Source organism: Peromyscus maniculatus, chromosome 3 (assembly GCF_049852395.1).
Source record: "Peromyscus maniculatus bairdii isolate BWxNUB_F1_BW_parent chromosome 3, HU_Pman_BW_mat_3.1, whole genome shotgun sequence".
Classification (NCBI taxonomy): Eukaryota; Metazoa; Chordata; class Mammalia; order Rodentia; family Cricetidae; genus Peromyscus; species Peromyscus maniculatus.
In genome coordinates this window covers 25,029,167-25,054,715 of record NC_134854.1, presented here as the reverse complement: position 1 = coordinate 25,054,715, position 25,549 = coordinate 25,029,167, and the positions used below count along the sequence as shown (strand labels likewise).

General features: G+C 37.8%; 1 protein-coding gene across 6 annotated transcripts in view; it reads left to right on the top strand.

The window, feature by feature from the left end:
• Nucleotides 1–25,549, top strand: part of Cdk14 (cyclin dependent kinase 14) — a 557,745-nt gene that overhangs the window by 275,546 nt on the left and 256,650 nt on the right. For all 6 annotated transcript variants that reach the window (XM_076566272.1, XM_042272740.2, XM_076566274.1 and 3 more), the window contains 2 exons: nucleotides 4,632–4,694; nucleotides 12,218–12,341. In XM_076566272.1, the coding sequence (XP_076422387.1) occupies nucleotides 4,632–4,694; nucleotides 12,218–12,341 (187 nt within the window). The remainder of the gene's footprint in view (nucleotides 1–4,631; nucleotides 4,695–12,217; nucleotides 12,342–25,549) is intronic.

Genomic DNA, 25,549 nt, shown 5'->3' with positions numbered 1-25,549 from the left:
CCAGGAAATGCTGCCACTTAGGAATGGCTTTTTCCCCTCTCACTAGATTTTTAGTCTCATTTTGTATTTCAATTCTTCCACATATTTCTCCCTAATTTAAACACAAAACAGATCATCATCATCATCATCATCATCATCTCTATTATCTAATGCACACTGGCATTCTGGAAGTAGTATTAATTTTCACAAATGGAAATCTGAGGTGAGTGTGCCGATTGTCAGTCATTATACAGATGAAAGTGATGTGACCTCCACAAGGTGACAAAGCTGCCACCAGCTCTGTTTGAATCTGGATGGTGTCCCTGCACACATGCCCATAAACCGTGTTCCTGTGCCCTGTGTGTAAAGAAACATGGAGTCAAACATTTAAAGACTTGATCAAAATACCAAAGGTATATATTGTCTAAAATGTGAAGTAAATTTAAAGGCTTGACTTGAAAAGATCTCATTTCCTAAAACTTGTCTCTGGGAAACCTCTCTGCTGCAGGTCATGATGCTGGGTCACAGGGCAGACATTAAGCAGGTCATTGGCCTCCCTTGAGAATCAGGACTTTTTGTTTCATTTTTATTATGGTTTTTTTTTTTTTTGCTCCCAGCTTTGTTTTTTTCAACAACATGCACAAATACTTTATTTTTTAAAAGATGAAAACAATTCAGAAGTAATATAAAATCCACAACAGTTAAACAATGTTAGAGCAAAGACTTTGTTATATTTTTAGTACAAAATCATCATGTGTTGTGTAGGTAATGTCATAAGAGTTCTTTCTTATCATCCAACACCCCACCCCTTTTCCTGTTGATTTTGGAGGTGCATATTGACAGATGCTTAGCTCTTCCTTCATTCCTAGGAGTTTTCATGTTTGATCTTACTTTGTGAGTTGGTCAGCTCAGTATTGAGTCCTGTTACCTGGTATGATAATTTGTGGAAGTATATTTGTGACTGTAGAGTTTAGTTTCCCCTTCCTTACCTCTGTCTGGGTTGACCCTGTCCCTTGGAGACTAGATGGATAGCATCTCATCCTTTCCTGTGTCCTGCAGTAATTTGCATATCTTACTTTAACATTTGAAAGACTTTCCATCAACGTCATCTGAATTTACTTTTTTTCCCTTTGGCAGTGGGGGTATGGTTATAGCTCTTTAGTTCTCATTTATAGAATAAAATGTAGTAATTAGCTGGTTTTAGAAAAAAATAATTTTTATGTAGATATCAAATATATGGAATAAATGATGTTTGTAGTAGTTGGTCTGTTGTGCTACTGCTGTGGTATATTTTAAAATCACTGCATCTTTGACTTACATAATTTTTTTCATTTACTTTTTAAAGAAGGCATTGCTATCTAGTCCAAGCTTGCCTCCCAATGTTCACCCTTCTGCCTTAGACTCTAAGTGAGGTGGTAGGAATATCATAATATGCCATCATATGCAGGTCTCCTTTTCCCCCCTTATTCTCGGTGTTAATTATATCTTGGTCAAGTCCTCTACTTTAAAAGAAGCCCAATTCTCCAAGGTTGATTTGCTTCATTGTGTTACCCAGAAAACAGGTTTATTATCTCATACTTTCAGGGGCTGCAAGTACAAATGGCATAGTGCTGCCTCTGGCTAGGACCCCTCTGGCTGCACTATATCATGATGGATGAGGCCAGGGTGGGTGCACATTTGAGACAGAAGATCATATAGCAATTCTGAAAGCCATGAGGAATTCAGTGTCTCCTGTGACAGCTTGTGTCTCCCAGACATGAGGGCAGGTGTTTGTCATTCCAGCACTTTAGAGAATTTCTAACTCAAATCCAGTGTAGGCTACATAGTGTCTCAAACAAAATGAAAACACAAACCACAATCTCTCAAGGCCCTACAAGAACTAGTTTTATCCCTTCTAGTGACACACCCACAGTGACCCGATCACCTCCCACTAGACTCCACCTCTCTGAAATCTCAACAGTTTAGCACCCTGTCCTTTGAAGCAAACTCCTAACACAGGAGTCTTATGGTGAGAAGGAACACTGAAAAGACATCCCAACCGCAGAAGACACTGTCAGTATGGTTGGACATATCTTCTGTGCATCATTTTGCTTGTTGTGTGTTAGATATTAAGCCACTTAGGGATCATTCTTGTCCTGTGTATCTATCTTATATCACACATACCCAGACACATAGATACAGATACACACAATGCATATATTACTTTATACATTAAAAGTTTTCATATACAATTTTATTTGTTCTTTAAAAATAAATGTTCTTAAATACTTATTTGCTCCTTTCTGAAGTTGATGGTAGCATAGCTACATTTGAAAGAATGGGAAAGTAAATAATACAAGCTATCAGTTTTAGATCAGAGTCAATCCCTCAGTTGCTTAAATGCTTGAAATAAAACTTTCATATAGTTACTCAGGAAAAGCCCCATGGGCCCACTGTAATTATATTTAAGTTTGTTTTAATGACCTTATCTTATATGTAAAACTCTATACATTTATGTCCTCTATGTGTCAGCTGTCTGGATCTCATAGATCATAATTTTCAAATTAAACAGTTCCAACAGTATGGAGTTTGACTGATTCTTTTTTATTTTTTTTTCCATTTTACATACCAACCACAGTTCCCTCTCCCTCCCATCCTTCCGATTCCTCCCTCCCCACTGCATCAAGGCTAAGCAGAGTATCCCATCATTGGGAATGGGCTCCAAAAAGCCAGTTCATGTATGCAGGATAAGTCCTCCCACTGCCAGAGGCCCCACAAACAGATCAAGCCACACAACTGTCACCCACATTCAGAGGGCCTAGGTTGGTCCCATGCAGGTTCCCCAGCCATCAATCCAGAGTCTGTGGGCTCCTACTAGCTCAGGTCAGCTGTCTCTGTGGTTTTCCCCATCATGTTCTTGACTTCTCTTGCTCCTATAATAACTCCTCCTTCTCTTCAGCCATACTCCAGGAGCTTGGCCCAATGCTTGGCTCAGGGTTCCTGCATCTGCTTCCATCAGTTGCTGGATATAGATTCTATGATGACAATTAGGGTAGTCACCAATCTCATTATAGGTTATCCTTTGCTTTGAGTCTAATATCCACTTATGAGTGAATACATACCATGTTTGTCTTTCTGGGTTTGGTTACCTCACTCAGGATGACTTTTTTCTACTTCTACTCATTTGCCTACAAATTTCATTATGTCATTGTTTTTTTTTTTTTTAAACTACTGAGTAATGCTCCATTGTATAAATAAATGTACCACATTTACTTTATTCATCCTTCAGTTGAGGGGCATGTGGCCATTTGAGATTCTTCTGTTGAGAAATCTCTGTTTAGATCTGTAGCCCATTTTTTTAATTGGATTGTTTGGTATTTTGATGTTTAGTTTCTTGAGTTCTTTATATATTTTGGAGATCAGCCCTCTGTCAGATGAGGGGCTGGTAAAGATCTTTTCCTATTTTGTAGGCTGCCATTTGGTTTGACTGATTCTTATCCCCTGAGTGGTTCTAGATAAAAGACAGTGATGTCAGAACATACATGGACTAGCTCTTCTGCCCCATTTTAATTTTTCCTTGGACGGGCTAAGCTTTCTCACAACTGACTTCTCCCGTAGCCTTTCTGAGGTGTTGAGAGGACATTCTGCCCCTTGCTGAGCTAGTGATCCTTTCAGGTGCTGTTACAGGCTGCTCTCCATGCTGCTGTGAAACCCGGCACTCCCGATCTGTAGCTCTGTCATACCTTCCCCTCTCCTCAGAGACTGACCTGTGTGCAGTGTACCATATGGGCAGCAAAGATCATCATGACGATTGAGGCTATGCTCAGTCATGTAGCGTCAGCAGTTGCCATGTGTTGTGCAGTCAAGTCCCAGGAACAGAATTTGAACTGTGGACATGATGGTTACAGCAAAGTCCTTGAATGCTTTGTAAAACCTCCATGCCCTCAGTCACCCAGGCCCAATGCACACAGAAACATTTGATCACACATTTTGTCTTGTAAATTATGTGATTCCTTACAATAAGAGAATGAAACTTTGGACTGAACTACTGCTTTAAGAAAGCTTTGGGCCATTCACCATATAAACAAAAGTGAGTCAAGGAAAGATACTATTATTGGCATATTAACTTCTCATACTTGAAAAATAACTGCATATTACTGTTTTAATGCATAACTGTCTGTCTGTTTTAAGTTCTTACTTTGAATATGTTTTTATCTATTTATAATTTATATTTAAATATAGTCAGTTCTTAAACTAAAAAATATTTGTGTGTTTGCATGTAAAAATTCCAATTATTAATTTCACTATCATATGGTTTCAAATGTTTCCAACTCACATCAAGTAAACAAGAACTTAAATTCATTCATAGAAAACTTGTGATTGGAGTTTTGTAATGTGTCAGAATATATATTCAATGATGACGTTGACAGTGAGCAAACTATAGACGTGTATTCCGTTTAATACATGTGTTTGACATCATACGTAAAGGTGGAGGTGGTTCTGTTCTGGTTAAAATGGGGAGTGGTGGAGAGTGCAACTGCATATGCTAAAGTCCACCCCCATGTCTTGTGTTTGTTTTGTCCAGAAGGTAATAGTGACTTTGAAGTAGAAAAATATTGATTCATCATTCTATAGCCAGAGGGATATTAATACATTTCCACTCTTTTTTCCAGCACACTGATTTATGTCAGTACATGGACAAGCACCCTGGAGGACTCCATCCAGACAATGTGAAGGTAGGAAAGGGGATTTAAAAGCCAAGGGTTCACGTTCTTCATATGTACTTTTGAGCCTAAGACTAACATCTCTATCATCATTTACAAGTTTAAAAAAATCTCTTGTATAAAGGAAATCAAATTAAAAAGAACCAGTTGTTATTTTAATTGGTAGAAATTATGGTATTTTAACATTAAGCAGTTTTACTATAGAAATATTTAGATTTTTTTTCTGTACTTTGTGGTAGCTTTTACATCATATATTTTATACAATACTGTAAATGATAAAACTTTCAGGTTTTCATGAAAAACTAAAGGAATATAAGAAAAAAGTGACTAGAATTTGTTTATTGTTATGGTCACACATTGATAACTGTGTATTTTGCCCCCATTGCAAAGATTCAATCATTTATACACGAGATTCCTGTTATACTTAAGAGTTTTATTAATTTATATGACACATTTTTTCAACATTGTACTAAAATAAAATGTCAGATTATAACAGAAAAAAAAGGAAGGAAGAAAGAACCATACCAGCGAAAGGGAGATGGTGAATAGTGGTGGAATAACATTTTGAAAATTTTGATGCAAAACTATTTCCAACCTGGTATCACATGCAAACCATCAAGTGAAGACTGGGGATTAATTGTATTCATGCCCATTATAATGACAGCATCACAGAGATGTGGTCTCTTCAGGACCCACATTTCATAGAAAATAAACATCAGAATTTCTGAGTGAGACACTTCGTAAAGGAAGTTGGCCCTTTGTCAATATTAACTTCCCTATGCTATGAAATACATTAAATTACTGTTGTTAGATGTATTATGACATCATAAACAACTGGTCACACGAGTTTATTCCCATTTTCATATTGAAGATAGTCATCTCTTCTCTGAAGTTACAAATAATTAGAAACTAGACACAGTGAGTTTGAATACCCTGTGGTTTGGCACGTGACTTGCAGACCATGGTTACTGACAGCCCCATTTCCTTGGGAGCCATTCCCCTATTTATATGTTGGCTTTTCCTCACTGTTTACTAAGCGAAAAGTCACTCCTCCATGGTAACATTTAGGACTTTCACTGCAGGTGAAATTATTCTCAAAGATGTCTGACAATGACATTAGTGACAGGTGTCCCATGGGTATTCCTGTTTGATATGTTAACATAGTTTTTCATGTGGTTGTATTTATTGTCACTTAAATCTATGAATACAGTGAAGAACACAATAATATTTACTAAATTAACAACTATTCATGTGCTGTGTTAGATATTGATTAAGAGGAAACCAGTTGAGCTAAAAAGAAGACATTGAAACAGTTCTATGTTTTAAGAAGATTTGAAAATCAGGTGAAATGAGTCTGCCCTGGGCTGTCAATGGCTCAGGGGGTCAGAGCACTCGTCACACACAGGGTTGATGACCTACTTAGAGTCACAGGATCCTGCAGTGGAAGGACGGCACCCATTCCAAAGTCTGTCTTCCTCAGTCATGCTGTGACACACATGTGCCCACATTCACATACAAATCACACACAATGATAATGAAATAGTTCAATGAGAGCATGTATTAAAAGGCTGTCTTTTTCACTCATCTAATGCTCAGTGTTTGGCTAAACATGCCAGATATCATCAAATAGTCATAAGATAATGCTCAATAATTATTATGGTTAAAAAAAAAGAAAAGTGAAATGATCAAATTCTTTTGCATACAGATTTGTCCGTTTTGACAACTAGTTTTCTCAATATACAGCTTGACAGTGTGCAGAAATATTTTAAACATTTATCTTAAATTTACATATTTTCTTTCATACATACTTGTTTATTATAAACTGTCAACATCAGAGTAGGGAGATGGCTTCATGGATAAAAGTCCTTGCTACCCTAGGACCCACGTGGTATAAGGAGAGAGCAAACTCCCACGGTTGTCCCCTGACACACACCCCCTATAAACAAACATATAATATAATTGATAAAGTCAATGAACTTGTGAATTAAAGGCAGTTTTTAAGTTTGATTTGGGCAGAACTTGATTTCAAGTTCCACAAACATAATGTATCAAGGGAGAATAGAGAGAAAGAAGGCAGCTGGACCACCCTGTGGCCTCTGACTTTGCAGGAGCATCTGAAACATTTTAAGTTAATTTGGTACTAATTTGGGGCAAAATATTTGTGGAAGTTTTATTATTTTTGTGTAGCATTTCTGGGAAGTACAAGAATAAGCTAAAGGAAATTAGTCAGTGCTAACTAAATTTCCCAAACCATGCTGCTACTTTAAGTGCCTACAGAATGTGTCTGGTATTAATATGGCATTCTGAAATAAATATTAACTCTTAACTAATAATTCATTTCTAAGCGTTATATACATTTTTGACAAATGAGTGATTTCAGCAATTAGTTACTTAGAGGACGATGTGAAGGCCTGAGGACAGGCCTTATTATAAATATTTATGAGGATTAAAGACATAGCAACCCCTTTCTACAGCATGAAAACTGGTGTTTAGGAACCTGCTTAGCTTTCTTGGAGACTACTTATTTTTCCACATTTTAAATACTATCTAATTTAAAGAATATTAGAGTTTGGTCACAATTGGATCACACACAAAACTTGTATCAGTTTGTGATCTTATACCTATTAGTGAGTTGTAGATTGGCTATTGAATTTTTTAAACAACTGAAACAGTTTAAATGTTCCCCTTTATTCAGGTTTCATGTATTTAAAAATTGATAAGCTTGAAAGACTGGAAATTAAGGTTCATGGGAAAAAAGGAATGATTAATTGATGCTGTCTCTAGCTGACAGACATAGATGTAGATGATGGCATCTTATTATCATGATGAGATTAGTCTTCCTGTGTTTTATATAATGTATTTCCATTTCTGTGGTAGAATGACTTTTCTAGATGATTCTTTGCAAAATTATATTTCCCATTTAAAAAAAAAAAAAACTAAAAATGACCAGAGTAATTTTGAACTTGCTGCTTTATTCCCTCAAGTATCTGCAATCCTACTGGTATAAAAACTAACTCCAGGTTTTCATTTCAGATAAAAATATGAGGTTTATTATGGTTGAAAAGTTGCTATCTTTCTTTCATAGTTCAGAGAACAAGCAGGTGTAGAACAGATAAAATAATGTTATGCCAAATTAAGATCATCTTCTACAGATGGCACTGGGAATTGATTCCTAAGTGAGACTCTGATGTTTAGAGAGAAAACCAAATGGCACCTGATTTTCTCCACAGTCTTCATTAGAGCTCTCATTGAGCTAGTAACGATGCCCTCTGATGCATTGCCAGGAATATTGCAGAGCTTTTCCTAATTCTGTATGTTAGGAAATATGATTTCTTTCATGAGCCCATTTAATAGTGGGTTTTTTTTTAATTCTATATCCATTCTTAGTGTCTGACCAGGAATCTCCTGAAAATTTTTGTCCTAAGAAAAAATATTCCCTGTTTAGAAATTAAAGAATTGATGATAAAATTATAATAAAATTGTGTATATCAGTCCATATTGTATTAGACATACAAGGGACAGCTAAGCAGTGAATTTTAGGATTAGCATGTGGGGCCAGTATTCAGTGGGATCATTTGCTGATATACTTGTTAACTACTTGGATCTACCAGAAGAATCAAGGCCAGCTCATTAATCAGTACATTCCTCAACTGCAGTGTTTTAAAACTCATATTTAAAGGATGATAGGATGCAGTCATTGGAGGCATGCTATATGTAGTTATAAGGCAGAGGCACCTAACTGGAAGTGCCCATTGGGCACAGGGAGATGTCATCTTGGGATTCAGACTTTAAGCCATCTTATTCTCCCCACCTCTTTCCATTCAGCCTTGGATGTTGCACTGGACACCAGTGTCTTATGTTTATCAAGACAGACGGGGATACCCATAAGGGAAATGAGCAGGTGCAGTAGGGTTGCACACTCTACTTAGGACTTTTCTGATGGTCTTGGCTAAGCATGGCTTTTGTGTGACAAGCCAGGTATTATAATAGGTATTATCTCATCGCTGTGTAAATTTCTATTACTTCACACACCTCTGGGAGCTTATTGAGAGAAATGCATTGGTCAGATTTACCCAAACTCGCAAGTCTTTGATTATTACATTTCACTTGAAATTATTTTTTTCTCTTTGGTGTAGCTTCCTTTGATGAATATTCTCCAAAAATTTTAGACTTGATTCATTATTTGTCAGCCTTTCGGATTGTATCTTTATCTCTTTCTAAAACAAATTCACATTGCCCTTCTTGATTCATAACAAGATATTTTATGCTGCTTTTTATCTCTAAGATATTGCTATGGTCACAAAAATCATTGAAATATAAGTGCTTGTTCATTTTCATTGTGTGAGAAAGGAATTTCTGCTAAGTTTTTAAGTTTGGACTGATTAACTATTTCATTAAATAGAATCCTTGTGTTCTGGTAAGTTCATGTCAATGTGACACTAGCTACAGTCATTTGGGAACATTTCTTAATTGAGAAAATGCCTCCGTAAGATTGTCCTAGCAAACCTGACCAACTCCTTAATGACTGATATGCAAAGGTGCAGCCCACTGTGGGTGGTGCTGCTCCCTAGGCAGGTGGTCCTGGGTTGTGTGAGAAAGGAGGCTGAGCAAGCCATGAGTGAGCAAGCTCTGAGTTCTTGTTCTGACTTCCTTTCATGATGAATTGTGATATGCAACTGGTAACTGAAGTAAATCATGACCTCCCCAAGTTGCTTTTGGTCGTGGTGTTCAATTACAGCAATAGAAACCCTAATTAAGACCCATGGCTTCCTGTGCATTTTTCATATGATATAGTCTAGTAGCTTCTAGAAGCCACTTTAATCTATCAGGTCTCCTTTCCCAGAAATTCACCACTCTGAATATGTGAATTTCCTGAGTTGTTTTCTTCTCACAGGTAATCTTCATATAACAGCGGAGTCAGCTCTATTTCTTTTTTATTGCTAGATGTCCTTCCTTGTACCTTCAGGATACTGAGTGTGAACTGTAGTGTGAAGTTCTCCTAAGTGGCAGGAATCTGTTCGTGTAACTGTCAATCTTTCTTTGCATGATGGTTCCTGGCAGTGTAGATTTGCTGTCTTGATTTTATGTATTTTTGGGATCATGTTAGCCCCCAGATTTTAGAGCCTTTGTGCATTTAAAGCTGAGTGTGTGATCTCTTCCTTCCCTAATACTGGTTTTAATCTTCTTCAGCATGATATCCTAGTTGAATAGCTTCTGGATTAGCACAAGGATTATATATTTTCTCTAGTTACTGGGGGTATTAGAAGAGGAACCCTTTGGTCCTGCTTAATCTGCCCACTTCTGTTCTTAGCTGTTTGAGAATCCTATTCCAGGACTTACTATCTGTGATCTTTTTTATCTGTCCCTATCCAGATGTCTCTAAATCCATTTGGTAATACCATTAGAATGCCAACTGTGTATCCAGTTTATGATGAGGCATAAGGGATAGTCTGTGGGAGCTGGGGTAAATTCTGTACTGCGGATGATGTGTTCAGAAACTGCACTGGGAACATAGAGTGGGCGTGCTTTATCCAGAGCAGAGGGGCTGGGGAGGTGATGGGAAAATAGTCAGGGAAGGCAGCAAGGACCAGGGTACAGAGTTGAAAAGCAGCACGCCTGTGAGTATGATGTGGCAAGATCTCTTAGAGCCAGGGAATAGAAAACTGTAGTGACTCAGCACCTGGCTGAAAGCAGAGTTCAGTTCATTAGGTTCAGAGGCCATGATCTTGGATGCTCATATGCGGTCCTATCAGTTTGAGGAAGCAGTTCTGTATCAGCATGCCTGCATGTGTTGATCCTTATTTGTAGTTGCCGTAGTAGATTGGTAATCAAGCAGTCTTGGCTTGTGTCCTGGCTCTTCCACTTAATTGCTGAGAAATCTTGAGAAACTACACTGTTTCCTCATCACTGTGATGGAGATAATGATAGGGTGTACTTTGTGTTATCCCTGTCAAGTTGGAAGCATTGCCATGGTTGAACAGCCAAATCCTCAGTCCTATAGTGACTAAGCAATGCCTAGCATCTTGAGCAATGCCAAATTTTTCTTTAAATGTTTATTTTTAAAATTTAATATATGCTGTCTACATACATGTGTCTCTTAAAGATATTTAAACTCGTCACATTTTAATTCACCTACTTGGCTTCCTTCTAAACTAAAGAACTAAGGAATTTCATAGAAATCATAAGCCTTAAGTCCTAGGATAAAGAGGGATTAGAAGTGAAGAGTGATGCTAGTGATTATCACCTCCTTCCATCTTTGACATCAGAAGAGTTGAGAGGAGGCAAACTCTGGAAAGATGCTTGCTTTCTTGAGTCTTTAAGCCAGAAATCTCATGTATTCTATCTCAGAATAGATGTCCACATCTATCCACTTGCACTCTGGAAATAGTTAGCCAGGGCTTTCTCTTCCCCATGTCTAGTTATCACTGATAAAGATTTTTTGAGGTAAACTAATTGTACTGTCATTTCAACATATTATGTCAGTGGACAGGTGTGCTTGGATTTCATAGCCCTGGTTAGGGGGAGCATTCCAAAAATGCTAGCTCCCAGTGCCCTCAAGGAGTTGCTAATCATTTCCACTTGAATATTTCAGAGTGATTCAAGCTTTGGTCTTTTAACTCATGTTAGATCTCCTTGGCATAGCCTTTGGATACTAGCTGGATTTATGAGCAGGATATGGTTGGTGCATAAATGTAAAAGCATGTTTGCTTGATTTTTGTTAGTGAGATTCATTGTTTGAATACTAGGTCAGTGAGAGTGACTTTGGCTAGCAAGTTATTTGAAACTAACTTTTTCACAAGCAGGGCTTTGGCATACCAAGTGAATCATACTTTTGTTATCAAAATAGAAGCATCCGTTTGATATGAAACTCCAAAGCGAAGGCCACTAGTCATTTTATAAGTTATTTGTCACATCCAAACTATTGCTCTTGAAGCTTTGCTGCCTCTGCTAGGCTAGGTCAGCTCTGCAATTAGTGAAGGTACACACCTATCTTCAGGCAAAAGCTAATCTCTACAGCCATATGTATAAAGGCAGCCTGATTGCAATTTGCTATTAATTGGACCACGTGACTTTTGTTTTCATTGTCTCAAATCATGTTATCTTTTTATTCCTTAAACATGTTAGTGGGTGGATCTATGGATACCGACTTTTATAGACTCAAATAAGAATGTTTATCTTTTATAGTGTTATAGATTGCTTTGCTCTCTTAGACATCATTTTAGTCTAGAGAGATTGATACTATAAAACTGTAATCACCCTAATTTTCACATTCTCTGTCACTTATAGAAAGTAGATTATAGAGCTCTGTGGCTGAGGACATGTCTTGATTGACACCATGAAGTTTTAGAAATTCTGCAACTTACTTCTTGATGAACTAGTGGTTGATATGCTAACATTGCACATTTTGCTTAACCATTGGTAGGAAATTTAGAGGTGGTTGCCCATTCTCACTGATGTATTTGGCAGACTGTATATATGAACTGGCATTTATCTGAGTTTGGATTTTAACTCTCCTCCCCCTCCTGTCTTTTCAGTTGTTTTTATTTCAGTTGCTGCGAGGGCTGTCTTACATCCACCAGCGGTATATTCTGCACAGAGACCTGAAACCACAGAACCTCCTCATCAGTGACACGGGGGAGTTAAAGCTGGCAGATTTCGGTAGGAAAGCAGTTAATTACAGTTTATTTGTCCCACTGTGAGAAAGCCAGGCAGATGGCGGCTCTGCCTTTGTTTAGGTGCAGTTCTTCTGTCATCGTGGTGGATCATGGTAATTTTTTTCTCTGGAACAAAGAAATTATTTCCATCCTTTGAAAAATGATGAAGTAAAACATAATGATTGCTGGATTTTTATGAAGTAGAAGGCTGTTTACTGGTCTTCCTTACATAATGACATCAAACAAAATCTTCCTTACACATGACATCAAACAAAAATCTCAGTAAAATTTGAACATAGAATATACTCAAGGAAATCTTTTTTTCTTTTCTTAGTTTTTATTATGAAAATAATGTAAAGCAAAATGATAGTATAGCCCACCACACAACTCCAAGAAGTCTAAACATTTTATTAAACTTGAAGAGCTATGAAGTGAAATCTTTTGGGCATCCTGGGCTGGACAGTGTTCAAAAGTGTACGTTACTCTAAGGATATAATAATGTAGGAAAGTAGTGTAACCTTACCAGAAGTGAATATTATTTTTGGTATTCCTCACAGCTGTAAATGAGAATGCTTATTTAAATTCTAGGTCCTAGAGCAGGCCTTTTAAAAGATGTTCTTAGAAATTTGAAGCTTGGCCTTTCACATCTTTGCAAATCCAAAGGAGGCAAAACTGGGGCCTCTCCCTCCTGACAGTGTGCTGTGGTTCCCTGGTTCCCAGCAGTGGGGGTGACACTTGATGGCAGTGTGACGTGTTGACACTTCACTGCCTCAATTATTTTTGAATACATATTCAGATTAGAAATTTGTTCCATTAAGAATGGAATGAAAATATTACCCTTGGGATGTAAACATGCCTGAGGTTGAGGCAACCTTTTGAGGAAACTAATTATTTTCCCCATTCCAACCCCTAATAAATAAAAGAGGGAAGGGAGTGGGTATTTATTTCAAGGTCAGGTAGCTGAGTACCACTGGACACATTTACTTTGCTGGCTTTTATGTGTTCCTTTCTTCCAAGGAGGAAATGAAGCCTAAGTTCGCATGATTAATGATGAATGTTATAAAACACTTTTCCTGATAAGTTAGTTTAATATAAATCGTAAAACTTTGCATGATTTCATGCATGTTGTTTATGGCCAGATTTGGCATCAAGATTATATGAGGTAACTAGATATAAATAAGAAAATGCAAATATACAGATATAAATACAGAAAATAAGTAATGGAGGGGGGAATGGTAGAGAGGAATTTTGTAGTTCTTCAAAGTCAAGGTAATAGCTTTGTAGTTTGTCACTGTCAATAACTTTAAAAGAATTTACATTTTAACAGTGATTTTTTTTGAATCATAGTTTGCTAGTGTAAGATAATCTGTTGAAATAGGTTATTGTGTTAAACATTTAACTGAACTGAGCCTGTTCCTTAAATTTTGAGTTGAGTATGTCAATAATTACTTGTTTTCACAACTAAAGATACCATACAATTGTATGATGTGCTTTATAATTAGTCTTACATTTTAAGATGTTATTTTTATTTTTATAACAAGGCGAGTTTGTCTTAAAAGACTCTTAAAACTTTCAGTTTTCCAATATCAAACAATTAGCCCTGAAAATATACATATAGCTATCATTATATGGACTCAACATGCTATATTTGGGAATATATATTTACAAACAGAACATTAGCATTTATGTCAGATTCAGTAATAAATTGGATGGAAGTCTTAAAACCTGAAGTGATATTTTTTAAATGTAGAAAATTTAGGAAAATGAGTAACTCAAATTACATTTTAACCTTTTAGTGTATTTTCTCTGTGTCTGTTTTGTACATCTTGTTTCGCTTTCCTTTTACATATCCTCAAAAAAGATACATACTGTTTTATAAGTATTTATCCAAAAAGAACATGTCTTTAATGTTTATTCATGTTAAGAAGTATGACAAAACCATTTGTATCAGCTGGGATTTTTCCATTGTTGGCTAAAATACCATTTCTGTTCAAGCCTTTGTCAAGGATGTTTTTATTTTCCTAATTACCTACAATTATGCACATTTCTGGATGTATGTATCTCACTCTTTGTAGTGAAAGAAAGATGTATGAGAAGTGCAGTGGTGTTTGAAAGTGATCAATTCTTTGGTGCAGGCTGATCTGCAGAGGATGGCCCCGTGTGCTCTCACTGTCCCAGTCAGTTGTCTAGCTAGGAGTGTGCAGTTGGCATACGTCCTATGCATAGAGTGTAATGAGTGAGACTCATTCACCAGTTGACAATTTCCCCCCCCAATTAATTGTGCATTATTTTGTATTTTAATTTAAGACATGCAGTTAACTGTGATTTACCGTGTTTGGGCAGCAGTGTGTGCGAGATGGAGCAAAGGCATGGGAAGGTCCAGTGAAGCTGAATAGTCAGAACGGGACAGTTCCAGGCAGCAGGACAGTTAGACACAGGTCTGCTTCCAGAGTCTGACACTTAAAGAGCTTTGGAAACCGTTTCTTTGTCTTACCTTTCTCTCTTATGTGAACAAATGCCATAAACTTCTGAATAAAAGAGGCAAATGTGTTCTAAATGACTGTGTTCCCTATACTATAAATGCTGCTTCTTTAATAGAAAAAAAAAAAAAACATGCCAGAACAGTCATTTCTTGTTTCCTCACATAAATAAGCTTATAAGCAAGTAACCCAATTTTTTGAGAGAAGTGTGAAATTTGGAGTGAAGTAGACCTTAGGAGCCTGGGCCATACAGGTGTCTGGTCACAAAGCTAGGATATGAGGTGCCTCTTTCTTTATTTTTATAGACACAAGCATTTTCCTTAGGGTAAACTGCTGCCTAATTCTTTAAAAAATTCTTTAGTAAAGTCTTGATCATTATGTGAATGCTGTATATGGATGTGTGTAGATATATTCTACATACAATAAATATGATACCATTGCTATGTATATAGATCACACTAATAAAATACACCTCAGAATTTACAGAACATTTTTTTTCATTTGACTAATTTAACAGTAATTGTTGAATTGAATTTTAATACTAGTGTAGCTAGAGTTTTCCTGCCTAGCCCACAGTCAGGACAAATCTTTGTCACCTGCCAGTCCTACAGCCGCTCAGACCGGACCAAGTAAACACAGAGACTTATATTGCTTACAAACTGTATGGCCATGGCAGGCTTCTTGCTAACTGTTCTTATAGCTTAAATTAACCCATTTCTATTAATCTATGCCTTGTCATGTGGCTCGTGGCTTACCGGCATCTTCACATGCGACTTGTCATGGCGGCGGCTGGCAGTGTCTCTGACTCAGCCTTCCACTTCCCAGAATTCTTCTCCTCCTTGTTCCACCTATACTTCCTCCTGTCTGACTACTGGCCAATCAGTGTTTTATTTAGTATATTTAGTAACCAATCAGAGCAACACATTTGCCTTTCCAAACACCCCACAGCATATGAGGGTGATTTTTGTCCTTGGGAGAGACAAACCAGGTGTTGGTGTATTTATAGATCCTTCACCTGGGAACAGAACATAGTTGAACTGTCCTCAGTAAGCCAAGTCCTGCTTACCCTCACCTGAGCGTTGTTTTCTACATGTTTTTAGAATGAATATATTGTAGTGGTTTAACCTCGACCTTCCTGTTGCTGAGGTTTACTCTGTTTTTATGTGGTCAAATTGAGGGCAACATTTGGACTCATTTCTATTTGTCTTTGCATTATCTATAGGGAAAATATTAATGCAGCCTGTGTCCTCACTACCTTGATGCTGTTGGTATACTGTGGAACAACAAAATCCCCAACCTGTCCACTCACCACAGATGCTCGTCTTCCTGCTCCCCATGTAGCTGTCCTTTTCTTTTCTTTTATAGAGGGATAGCTCATGTTACCCTGCCCAGAATAGGACCGTTCTCAGTACTGTCACCAATTTAGCAACTTCAGTCACATTTCTAATGCACTGAAGGTATTCTAGTCACTTGTTTTTTTTTTTAATTTTTATTTTTTGCTTCAGCTACTTCTCTTGCTCACTATTATCTGTACTATGTGCACAACCCTACAGTAGAGACTAAACACAAAATATTAATAACAAATATTGGCTGACTGGATAAAAATGCATGACAAAATGAGTTATCATCTGAAGAATAAGACTTACTTGAATTTACTAATTTCTGTTTCTTCTTTGGAAAACTAGCTATTTATAAAAACAACTGTCTGTTTATCAGAGTTGTCCCAGCTCTTGATAGTCAAGAGTACAGGTGGAATTGCTGGGTTGAGGTAGTGTAGAGTCTTAGGTTCTTTTGAATCTCTCACACCTGGGTTTCACACAGAGCTTGGTATTTACAAGGTCTGTAACTTCAGGTTGCAGAAGTGAAAACATCACTGAGCAAATGTAACTGCCAGACCCTTCCTAATCACCAAGTTGAACTGTTATCAATTGCAGAATATATCTGACAATGAATTAAGAAACCATTACTGAATTTAACTTGTGGTTTTCGAGGAAGTCATTTATGTTTTTTGAGCCTTATGCTTGATGTATGAAATGAAAGACCATTGGACAAATACATTCCAAAGTCCTATTAGTGTTGATGGATTGTGCTGTGCATTTTTTTTAATGTATTAACTTGTTTTCTAATGACTAGGGACTTGCTGGTAATTAAAAGTCTGTTCACTAAATCTGAGTCAGTGCCCTGACACTCCTCCACGGAATCTAAATATCTAAATATCAGTTGTTTTTCCTCCTCCTCCTCCTCCTCTTCTTCCTCCTCCTTCACCTCTTCTTCCTCCTCTTATTCTTCCTCCTCTACATCCTCTTCCTTCTCCTCTTCCTCTTCCTCCTCCACCTCCTCCTCTTCCTCCTCCTCCACCTCCTCTTCCTTCTCTTCCTCCTCCATCTCCTCCTCTTCCTTTTCTTCTTCCTCTTCCTCCACCTCTTCTTCCTCCTATTCCTTCTCCTCTGCCTCCTCTTCCTTCTCCTCTTCCTCTTCCACCTCCTTCTCTTCCTCTGCCTCCTCCTCTTCCTCTTCTTCTCCTTCCTCCTCCTCTTCTTCTTCCCCTACCATTCCTCCTCCTCCTTCTGAGATTAAGATAATCCCATGATTTTCCCCCTTCCCTTCTTCCTGCTCCTAACTCATCTCATATGTGCTTTCCACGCCCTCACTGTCATTCAGATGCATGACCTCATTTTCTTTAATTATTGTTGCATACATATGTATGTGTGTGTGTTTATCTCCAAATATGTAAATACAACCTGCGAAAGTGCATATAATGTTATTTATATGTATGTGTCTTCAATAATTTGGAATTCAAACAGATGAGTACGGTCATACTTTCATGATGTATGGAGTACAATAAAAGAAAAGAATTGAAGCACGAGTAGCAAATGCATGAATTCATCAAGACTTAAAAGTTTATTTACTATTTAGTAGTATAAGAACTCAAAGTATTTTCCATCTAAATTCAATTAGAGCAAAGTGGACTATAGATTTCCAATTTTGTGCAGTTTTTGCAAGTTGATGTGGGAATCATCCAGGTTTCTTTTGTTTTAAAGTCACAATCTAACTATATTGAAAGACATTTAGGTTAGGTTTATGCCTGTGGATGAAAAGAGATCACCAAGAAGTCTCTAATAAGCACTTGAAATCATAGTTTATTTTACTGGCTAGTCAGTGGAGGAATAGAGTTAAACATCTCTGTGGTTTTAATCAAGGAAAATCACTTTGTTTTCTCCCTACCATAGGCCTACAACATCACCTTCCTAGGGTCAATAGTTCTCACTGAGATTTTTAGGGAACTTTTGTAAATTAATTTTAGATTAATTTAAGGGACATACTAGAAATGTGTCTTTGTAGAGGACATATTAAGTGCATGATTGTTCTGTGCTTCTCAAAATTCACATAGGAAATGGTAGAACACAAAGAAATAAAATTTCAGATGCAAAGATTCAGTTGGTTTGATAGATATGAAGTCTCTAGATAAAAGTCTGGTATTCTCAAAGGTATATATGTACACCTCTTTTGTATTGTTCACAAATGAGCATTAGAGCCATAACAATAAATTTAAAGTTGAACTTCACCAATTTGTCATGGCTTGCAGGATTCTATTTTACTGTGTCTTTCTTGAAGCACATAGTTTGTAATAATAAATGGCTTTATTACTCAATGAAGCATCGCTATTTTTAAAGGCCCTTAGACCATTAAACACATAAACAATTTTAATGCAAAGTTTGGGCAGTTGCTTTTATGTAGCTCTGCAAACAGGTAATATGTTTAGAATTAGCTGCTCCACTCTAGAATGTGGAGAGGGCTATGGGCATATCCTTGCCCTTCCTCTCTCAACATCTGGCACCAAAGTCATGCACCTAAGTTGTGAGCTCACACTGATACATTATCATCACTCAGGTTAGAGATGGATATCCACCCTTGCAATAAACCAGAGGAGTTTCATTGGGGAAATCTCTCTGGAAAGCAGCCTTGAAGTGATAGAATGGAGTACTGGGGGTGAATGAGGTCAAGAGCCAGCTAAATTGGGAGTCCTCATTATGAGATGGGCCAGTAGGTGAAAGAGAGGAAAAAAGTAGAAAATTCCAGGTCCATGTGATTTTGATGGTTTATGAATAGTTAACAGTAAACTCTCAAAATACTTAAAGTTAGCTGATAGCATCATAAGAATCACTGATTCTTATGACTGGGGTTATAAGAGAACTACAAAACAAATGTGATCTGTAGGTACAGAGCATGGTGCTGTTGTTAATGTCAACATTCAGCTGTCAGTAGACTCAGATCATTGGGAATCTTGTGCTTTGACCTGATAGAGGCACCAAATCTATGAGGGAAAAGGAAGGCAAGTCAGTTATAAATCTGTAAGAGAAAGGGAAAATCTTTCACATTCACAGTTTCAGGATTTTAATATGCTGTGTTCCCCTGTGGCATTCAAAGCCAGGCTCAAATGCACATCAAGCAACTGTTCTACCACTGTGTTATGCCCCTAACCCCTCTCTGATGGAAGTTCAGAGATTATATAAGAGATTCCATAGACTTAGTACTCCAGTGATGGAAATAAACTAGCAGTATGATAGCTAAATCAAGAAGGGATGCCTTAGGGAACTGTTGGCCCTGCCTTATGACCAGCATCTTTGGTGAAGCACCATTAGAAAAGTTATTTAGCCCATTTATGATCTGTTTCCCAAACACAGGGAAGGTGAGAGTGTTAACAAGGTGTCCCTGTCACAATAGTTTTTGCTGATATGATGACCTGGGCCAGGCTGAGCATTGAGGTCCCTGTGGAAATATGGGATCCAGAATGCTCGATGTCACTCAGTATGACCCACTAGAGCCAACCATTATCCCAAGGAAACTGTAAGAAGAGAGAAAGGAGTTATTTCTTACAGACCTAGAGGTCTTACTGGAGTTACCAATTGGGATTGGAGCCTCAGTAACTTTACATTCGTGATATGAATTAAAGCATTGAGAAACCCCATAGGCAATAGAAGGCTGAATTTTTGTTAGCAGTATTCCTGTTACCATTCGGCCATGCTGGACTCTAACGGAATAAATGCCAGTGAATCCTCCTGGGTGTCGTTTTCTAGTACCTCTCCCTTCTATGGTACTGAACTTCCTTTTACTCCCAACACTCCCAGCACCCACTTTGGGCTATTGCTGCATCTCAATAAACAGTTTGCCAAAACCCAAGATAGTGGCTGGTTTTCTGAAGATTCAGTTTAGCTCTGACATTAACTACGTGAGCACAGTCACTGAAGATTAAAAGCTGAATGTCACATGACTGCTCATACTTCAGGTGCCGATCACAAACCCCTAAATTCTAACCAGATACCTATTAATGGGAGTTCCCACAACTTCCTCCTTAGGTTAAATATGCTAAAATGACTTGCACACAAAACTGAAAGCACTTAGATTTACTAGTTGACTGTGAAAGGTACAATTTGGAAACAGCCAACTGAAAGAAATGCAAAGGGAGATGGAAGGGCAGGAATGGGGGGGGGTGCAGAGCTCCCAGCCTTCACATTGGTCCAGGCATGCCAGCTCCATAGCATGCCAGAGTTTCACCAGCCAGAAAGCTCCCTCCAGCCCATCATTCAGCTTGGGGCTCCAGTCATCATCAGTCATCAGTGTACAAGTAAGATCATCCTACATTTGAGAGATTTCAGGGGTTTTACGAGGACTTATGTCAAGAATCAGACAGAGACTAAGACCAAATATCATTATGATTAAACATGGTCTTTTCTCTAGGAATCTGCAGAGTACGTTAGGAACCTTAATAGGACCAAAGGCATTGCAGTTCTTACATCATAATGCCACATGCTGGTTAGAGATAATCATGCCCTCCTCTAGGCAGAGATATAGCTCAAATAGGTCAAACAAGTGACACAAAAGAGAGAAGGTTTTACACAGATACAAACACATGAGTGTGAAAAGTTAAGATGGAGTAAAGCCTCCCCAAATACAGATTCTGGGGCCAGATGTCAGGGTTTGAATCCTCCTCTATTGCTTATAAGTGATGCATCATTTGGTGGGTTACTGAAATTCTGTCTCAATGTATTTTTAAATGTGTGTGCTTTACAAAATTGTTACAAGAATTTAAATGGTTAGTGCTTGTAATTTATCCCATAACAGTTTCGGGGTTAAAATATAAAAAATATAAATTTCTTTTCTTTCTTTCTTTCTTTCTTTCTTTCTTTCTTTCTTTCTTTCTTTTTTTTTTTTTTTTTTTTTTTTTGGTTTTTCAATCAGCTCCCTGATCCCTGAGGGGAGAGATTTGGTGGAGACATCCCTTTTAGGACTGTTTCAAGGTCTCTTACTTTCAGCATGTTGTCCAGTTGTGGGTCTCTGTTTTGGTTCCTGTCTGCTGCAGAAGCTGAGCAAGACACTGGTCTGTGAATGCAACAGAACGTCATTAGGAGTCATTTCATTGCTGCATTCCTTTAGCAGAACATGAGTGTTTGGTTTATCTCAGGTCCCTCGCCTATCTAGTCTCAGGTTCTTGGCCACCCAAGCAGTACTGGAGATGGGTTCCATCTCATGGTATGAGCCTTAAATCCAATCAGATATGGCTTGGTTAGTCCCACCTTCAGGTGCCATGAGCACCAGTTAGTAGAGATGAGGGCTCTAGTTCGGCACCAGTTCGGCTTCCCGCCATCAATGGGGAATAGGTGTTGTTGTCGGCAACAGGTAGGGCCTTCCTGTCAGTCTGTGGGGAGCAACCAATAGCCTTGGCAATAACCTGCGTTGTTTGGGGGTGTCCAGAGGTCCCCCTTATCCAACAACTCGATTAGATGTAATCCCATTTCTGCCATGGAGGTTTCACTTGGAGGTGACAGATACCTATGTGGGGTATTGTCTCCTCATTATTTGGTGATTTAATTCAGATTCCTTTCATATGTGGGTATATTTTAGGAAGCTTCTACTGTATTAGATTTCATAAACCAAACCTGTAACAAACATGGGAGCACAAATCAGTGATCCCAGAACATAGATGCCTGAGGCCCAGGAATTGCTAAGAATTCTAGACCAGGTTTAGGTATAAAGTGAGACCCTGCTTGTCTCAAAAAGAGAGAGAGAGAGAGAGAGAGAGAGAGAGAGAGAGAGAGAGAGAGAGGGGGGGGGGGGGGGAGGGGAGGGGAGGGAAGGGGAGGGGAGGGGAGGGGGGGAGGGGAGGGGAGGAGAGGAGAGGAGAGGAGAAGAGAAAAGAAAAGAAAAAAGAAAAGAAAGAAATATTTGCAGTTTTCTCTTATCATTCTGTAAACAATAATCATACAAATATTTACACAATTAGGTGTTATAACTAACTTAGACTTGTTTCAATTATAGAGAAGAATTTATGTAGATTATATGCAAATAGTAGGGCATTTTATGTGACACAGAGCATGCTCAGAATTTGATCCTTGGGGATTCTAGAAAACTACATTGGGGATGTGAGGGGGTGCTAAAGAGTTTTGGTTTTGTTTTTAAATGGGGAAGTTCTTTAGAAGCACACCACTCATTCTACTCCTCACATTCAAGGTTTGTGATGTGTTAGGCATAAATCCTGCCGCAGTACATGTCAGTTGTACAATAATTTGAAGTGCAATGGCATGTTGACTTCTAATCATCCTTAGGGATCGGCTGCACAGTAAAACAGTGAAATAAGTTTAGCTGAGAGCAATGTGAAGAGCATTCTAACTTGTTTTTTAGAACTTTTTAAGGGCAGTTTGTTTCCTAATTAAATCGAATTAATTTTGAAAGTTTATTTGACCAATCTTTTTAAACCTCAAGAATAAAGATATATAACTAGAAACATTCACAATTTAGAAAGGCCCATGCTATCTTTAAGAAAAAGTAGATAAAATGTCAAAATGAGTGATTTGAAATAGTGGTTGATGGATTATTTCACAAGTTTATAAACCAAGTCATCTGTGTCTTGTACACGTCTCTGCAGTATAAATAGCAACGTCCCATAGATTTTTACTCCTGACTTGGACAGCAAGCAGTGTCACTTCAATGGTGTGCTTTGTCTGTCTGACCATCTATGGGAATGGCATGGCTGTGGGCATCTGGGCTGTGCAGTTGGAACAAAGAACGAGCTCTTCGCCTGGTACGGGATGGAGACACCAGCCTGGACTGAGTGCTGTTTCTCTGAGTATTGACTCCAGTGTTTGAAAGCATCCTCATTATTGAATCCTAAGGACATTTGATCTGCAGCAGTTGACACTAGATTGCTTTTAGGACAGAACAGTGACTCTCATTCAGTTCAGTTCTTTCTAATAGCAATGATGGCCCTTTTTACATTTTATAAAGTACTTTCATAGCTCATTATTTTATTCTCTATGAAGACAATAGTACCATTCTAATTGCTCTGTTTCAATGAGACAACATCGATACGTGCTTGCCATTATTAGCTCAATTTGGGCATCAAAATGAACAATATTTTAAATGAACATTTCTGCTGAGTCTGCAGGATAGACGATAACTCATCTTGAAACAATCTTACAAGATCATTTGATTGCTTTCATATGTTTCAGGTAACATGAACAATCTTCATATAGTGCCGAATCATGTTATGATCAGTCATCTTATAAATATAAAATTATAGCTAAATGAATTTTGCAGTCAGCTTACCACTTAATTTTTATACCAGTTGAATAGCTGACAATGGGGTCTTTGATCTCCCCCTCTGTTAAAGTTTAAACTGCCAATTAGAATCAGTGATTTCAAATTCAATTATAGTATCAATTTACTTAGAACTGTACCCAAATACAGAAGTTTTGATACAGACTTGGAACTTTTTTAATCACTGAAGGAAGGGCAGAATAAACATATGATTTTTTTTACTCATCAGCTGCTCTAAAGTTTTATCAAGAATTAACCTCCAAAATCTATAAAGGGTTATCTGTTAATTGAACACAATAATGTGGAAGGCACTGAGACATTCACATTTGCCCTGACTTGTGTTTTCTTTGCCAAAAATGAACATGTTTTTGTAGAAATCGGGAAGATACTTTTTGATCATTTTTCTAAATGACACTATAATGTCAAGCAGGATGCTCATTATACTTTATTTCCACCTTTCTCTCCCTCGAAGCAAGTCTTCTGTCTCATTCCAGTCCATAGACCTTGTCAGTGCTGCTGGGAAATTATTTCTACCAGCTGATGAGTGCAGGGAGGGGGCAATGAAGAGGAATTATTGTTTTGTGTTGTTTGTAGGTATAAATTGTTTTGTTGAGAAATACAAGTATATCATTTGTTTTGCTAACAAAAATACCTTATTTGCTATTAGAAGATAAAAGACCAGAAATGACTATGGAAATTCTTTAAATGAACTTTTCCATCCTTGAATGACTTGGAGGAGGAGTAAGGCAGTCAGTCCCCCGGTTATTTGGATGACAGTTATCTCCTTTGATAACTTTGGGTATCTGTGTCTCTTAAACTTACAATTAAAATCTAAAATGTTACTTCTAAAACAGGCATGTACACTAACAAAAATAGCTTTAGAACAGGACGTGTAGCCTAGAGGGTAGAGTGCTTGGCTGACACGCGCAAAGCCTGGCTTCAACCCCAGCACCGCAGCATGCAGGTGTGTAGCAGGTACCTGTATTCCCCAGTGCAGGCAAGAGCTTCAGAAGTTGGAGGATATCCTGGTCTACACAGTCACTTTGAGGTCAACCTGTGATACATGAAACTTCTTCATAGAACAAAACATCTTAAAAATTAAAATATATATATACATATATATATATATATATATATATATATATATATTACCTTGGTCAGATTTCCTTAAGGAGTAAGTTACATGTGTGTATCCCCCAGCCCAGCACCTTCTTCCTATGGAAATAAACATGGAAATTAGCTAAAGATTTCAGGCTCCTGACTTTTTTTTTTCCTTTGAATTGAGAGTAAAATTTACCATAGCATTTCCTAGATTTATTAAGTAAGGATAGATTTGAGACCCTCTTGGACATTAATTTGGAGACTGTTATATGAGCTGTCTATTTATTGTTCTGTGATAAATTTCTACAAATTAACCTACCTAAAAAGGTATGCATTATTGTGTCTGAGTTTCTATGGAATGAGGGCCCAGGCATGGATTAACTAGGGTCTCTGTTTCGGGGCTTTTCAAGCTACAGTCAATCAGAATCATCAGATTGGGGAAGTAGCTGATCTCCATTCACTTGGCTGATGGCAATTTTAGCTCTGAGTGCTTCTGTGAGGGAGACAGTACTTGAGTCACAACCACGTTCACTTGATACCTACACAAACCTAGCTAACAAATGCAGAGGCCAAGGCTGAAAAGAACAAGCCTTATTTAAATTGTCCCTTCCTCTGAACTTTCTGAATCTCATAGCCAAGCTTGACCAGCAAAGACTGGTGCTGAGTCATTAGGAGTTGTGTTTCCTCCAGAAGCCTCGCTTTCTGGCAAGGTTGACAGCCCCAAAGTCAGACTCATTTAGCAGTGAAATTTAGTTAAAAGAAAACATGATAGCAAGAAATAGAAGAAATGTTTGTTTTAACTTTGACACTAATCAGCTGAATGACCTATGACAAGTCACTCAACAAGCTTGATGTCTGTAAATTAAAGAGATTTCAATGATCTCTAAGTTTGAAGTTCTGACTTACAATATTTTGAAACGTTTCTTAAAATCTAGTTCTTGTGTTGGGACAACAGCTCAGTAAAGCATTTGCCTCCCAAGTATGAGTAACTGAGTTTGGATCCTCAGAAGCCAGGGAAGATGCTGGACAAGATGGT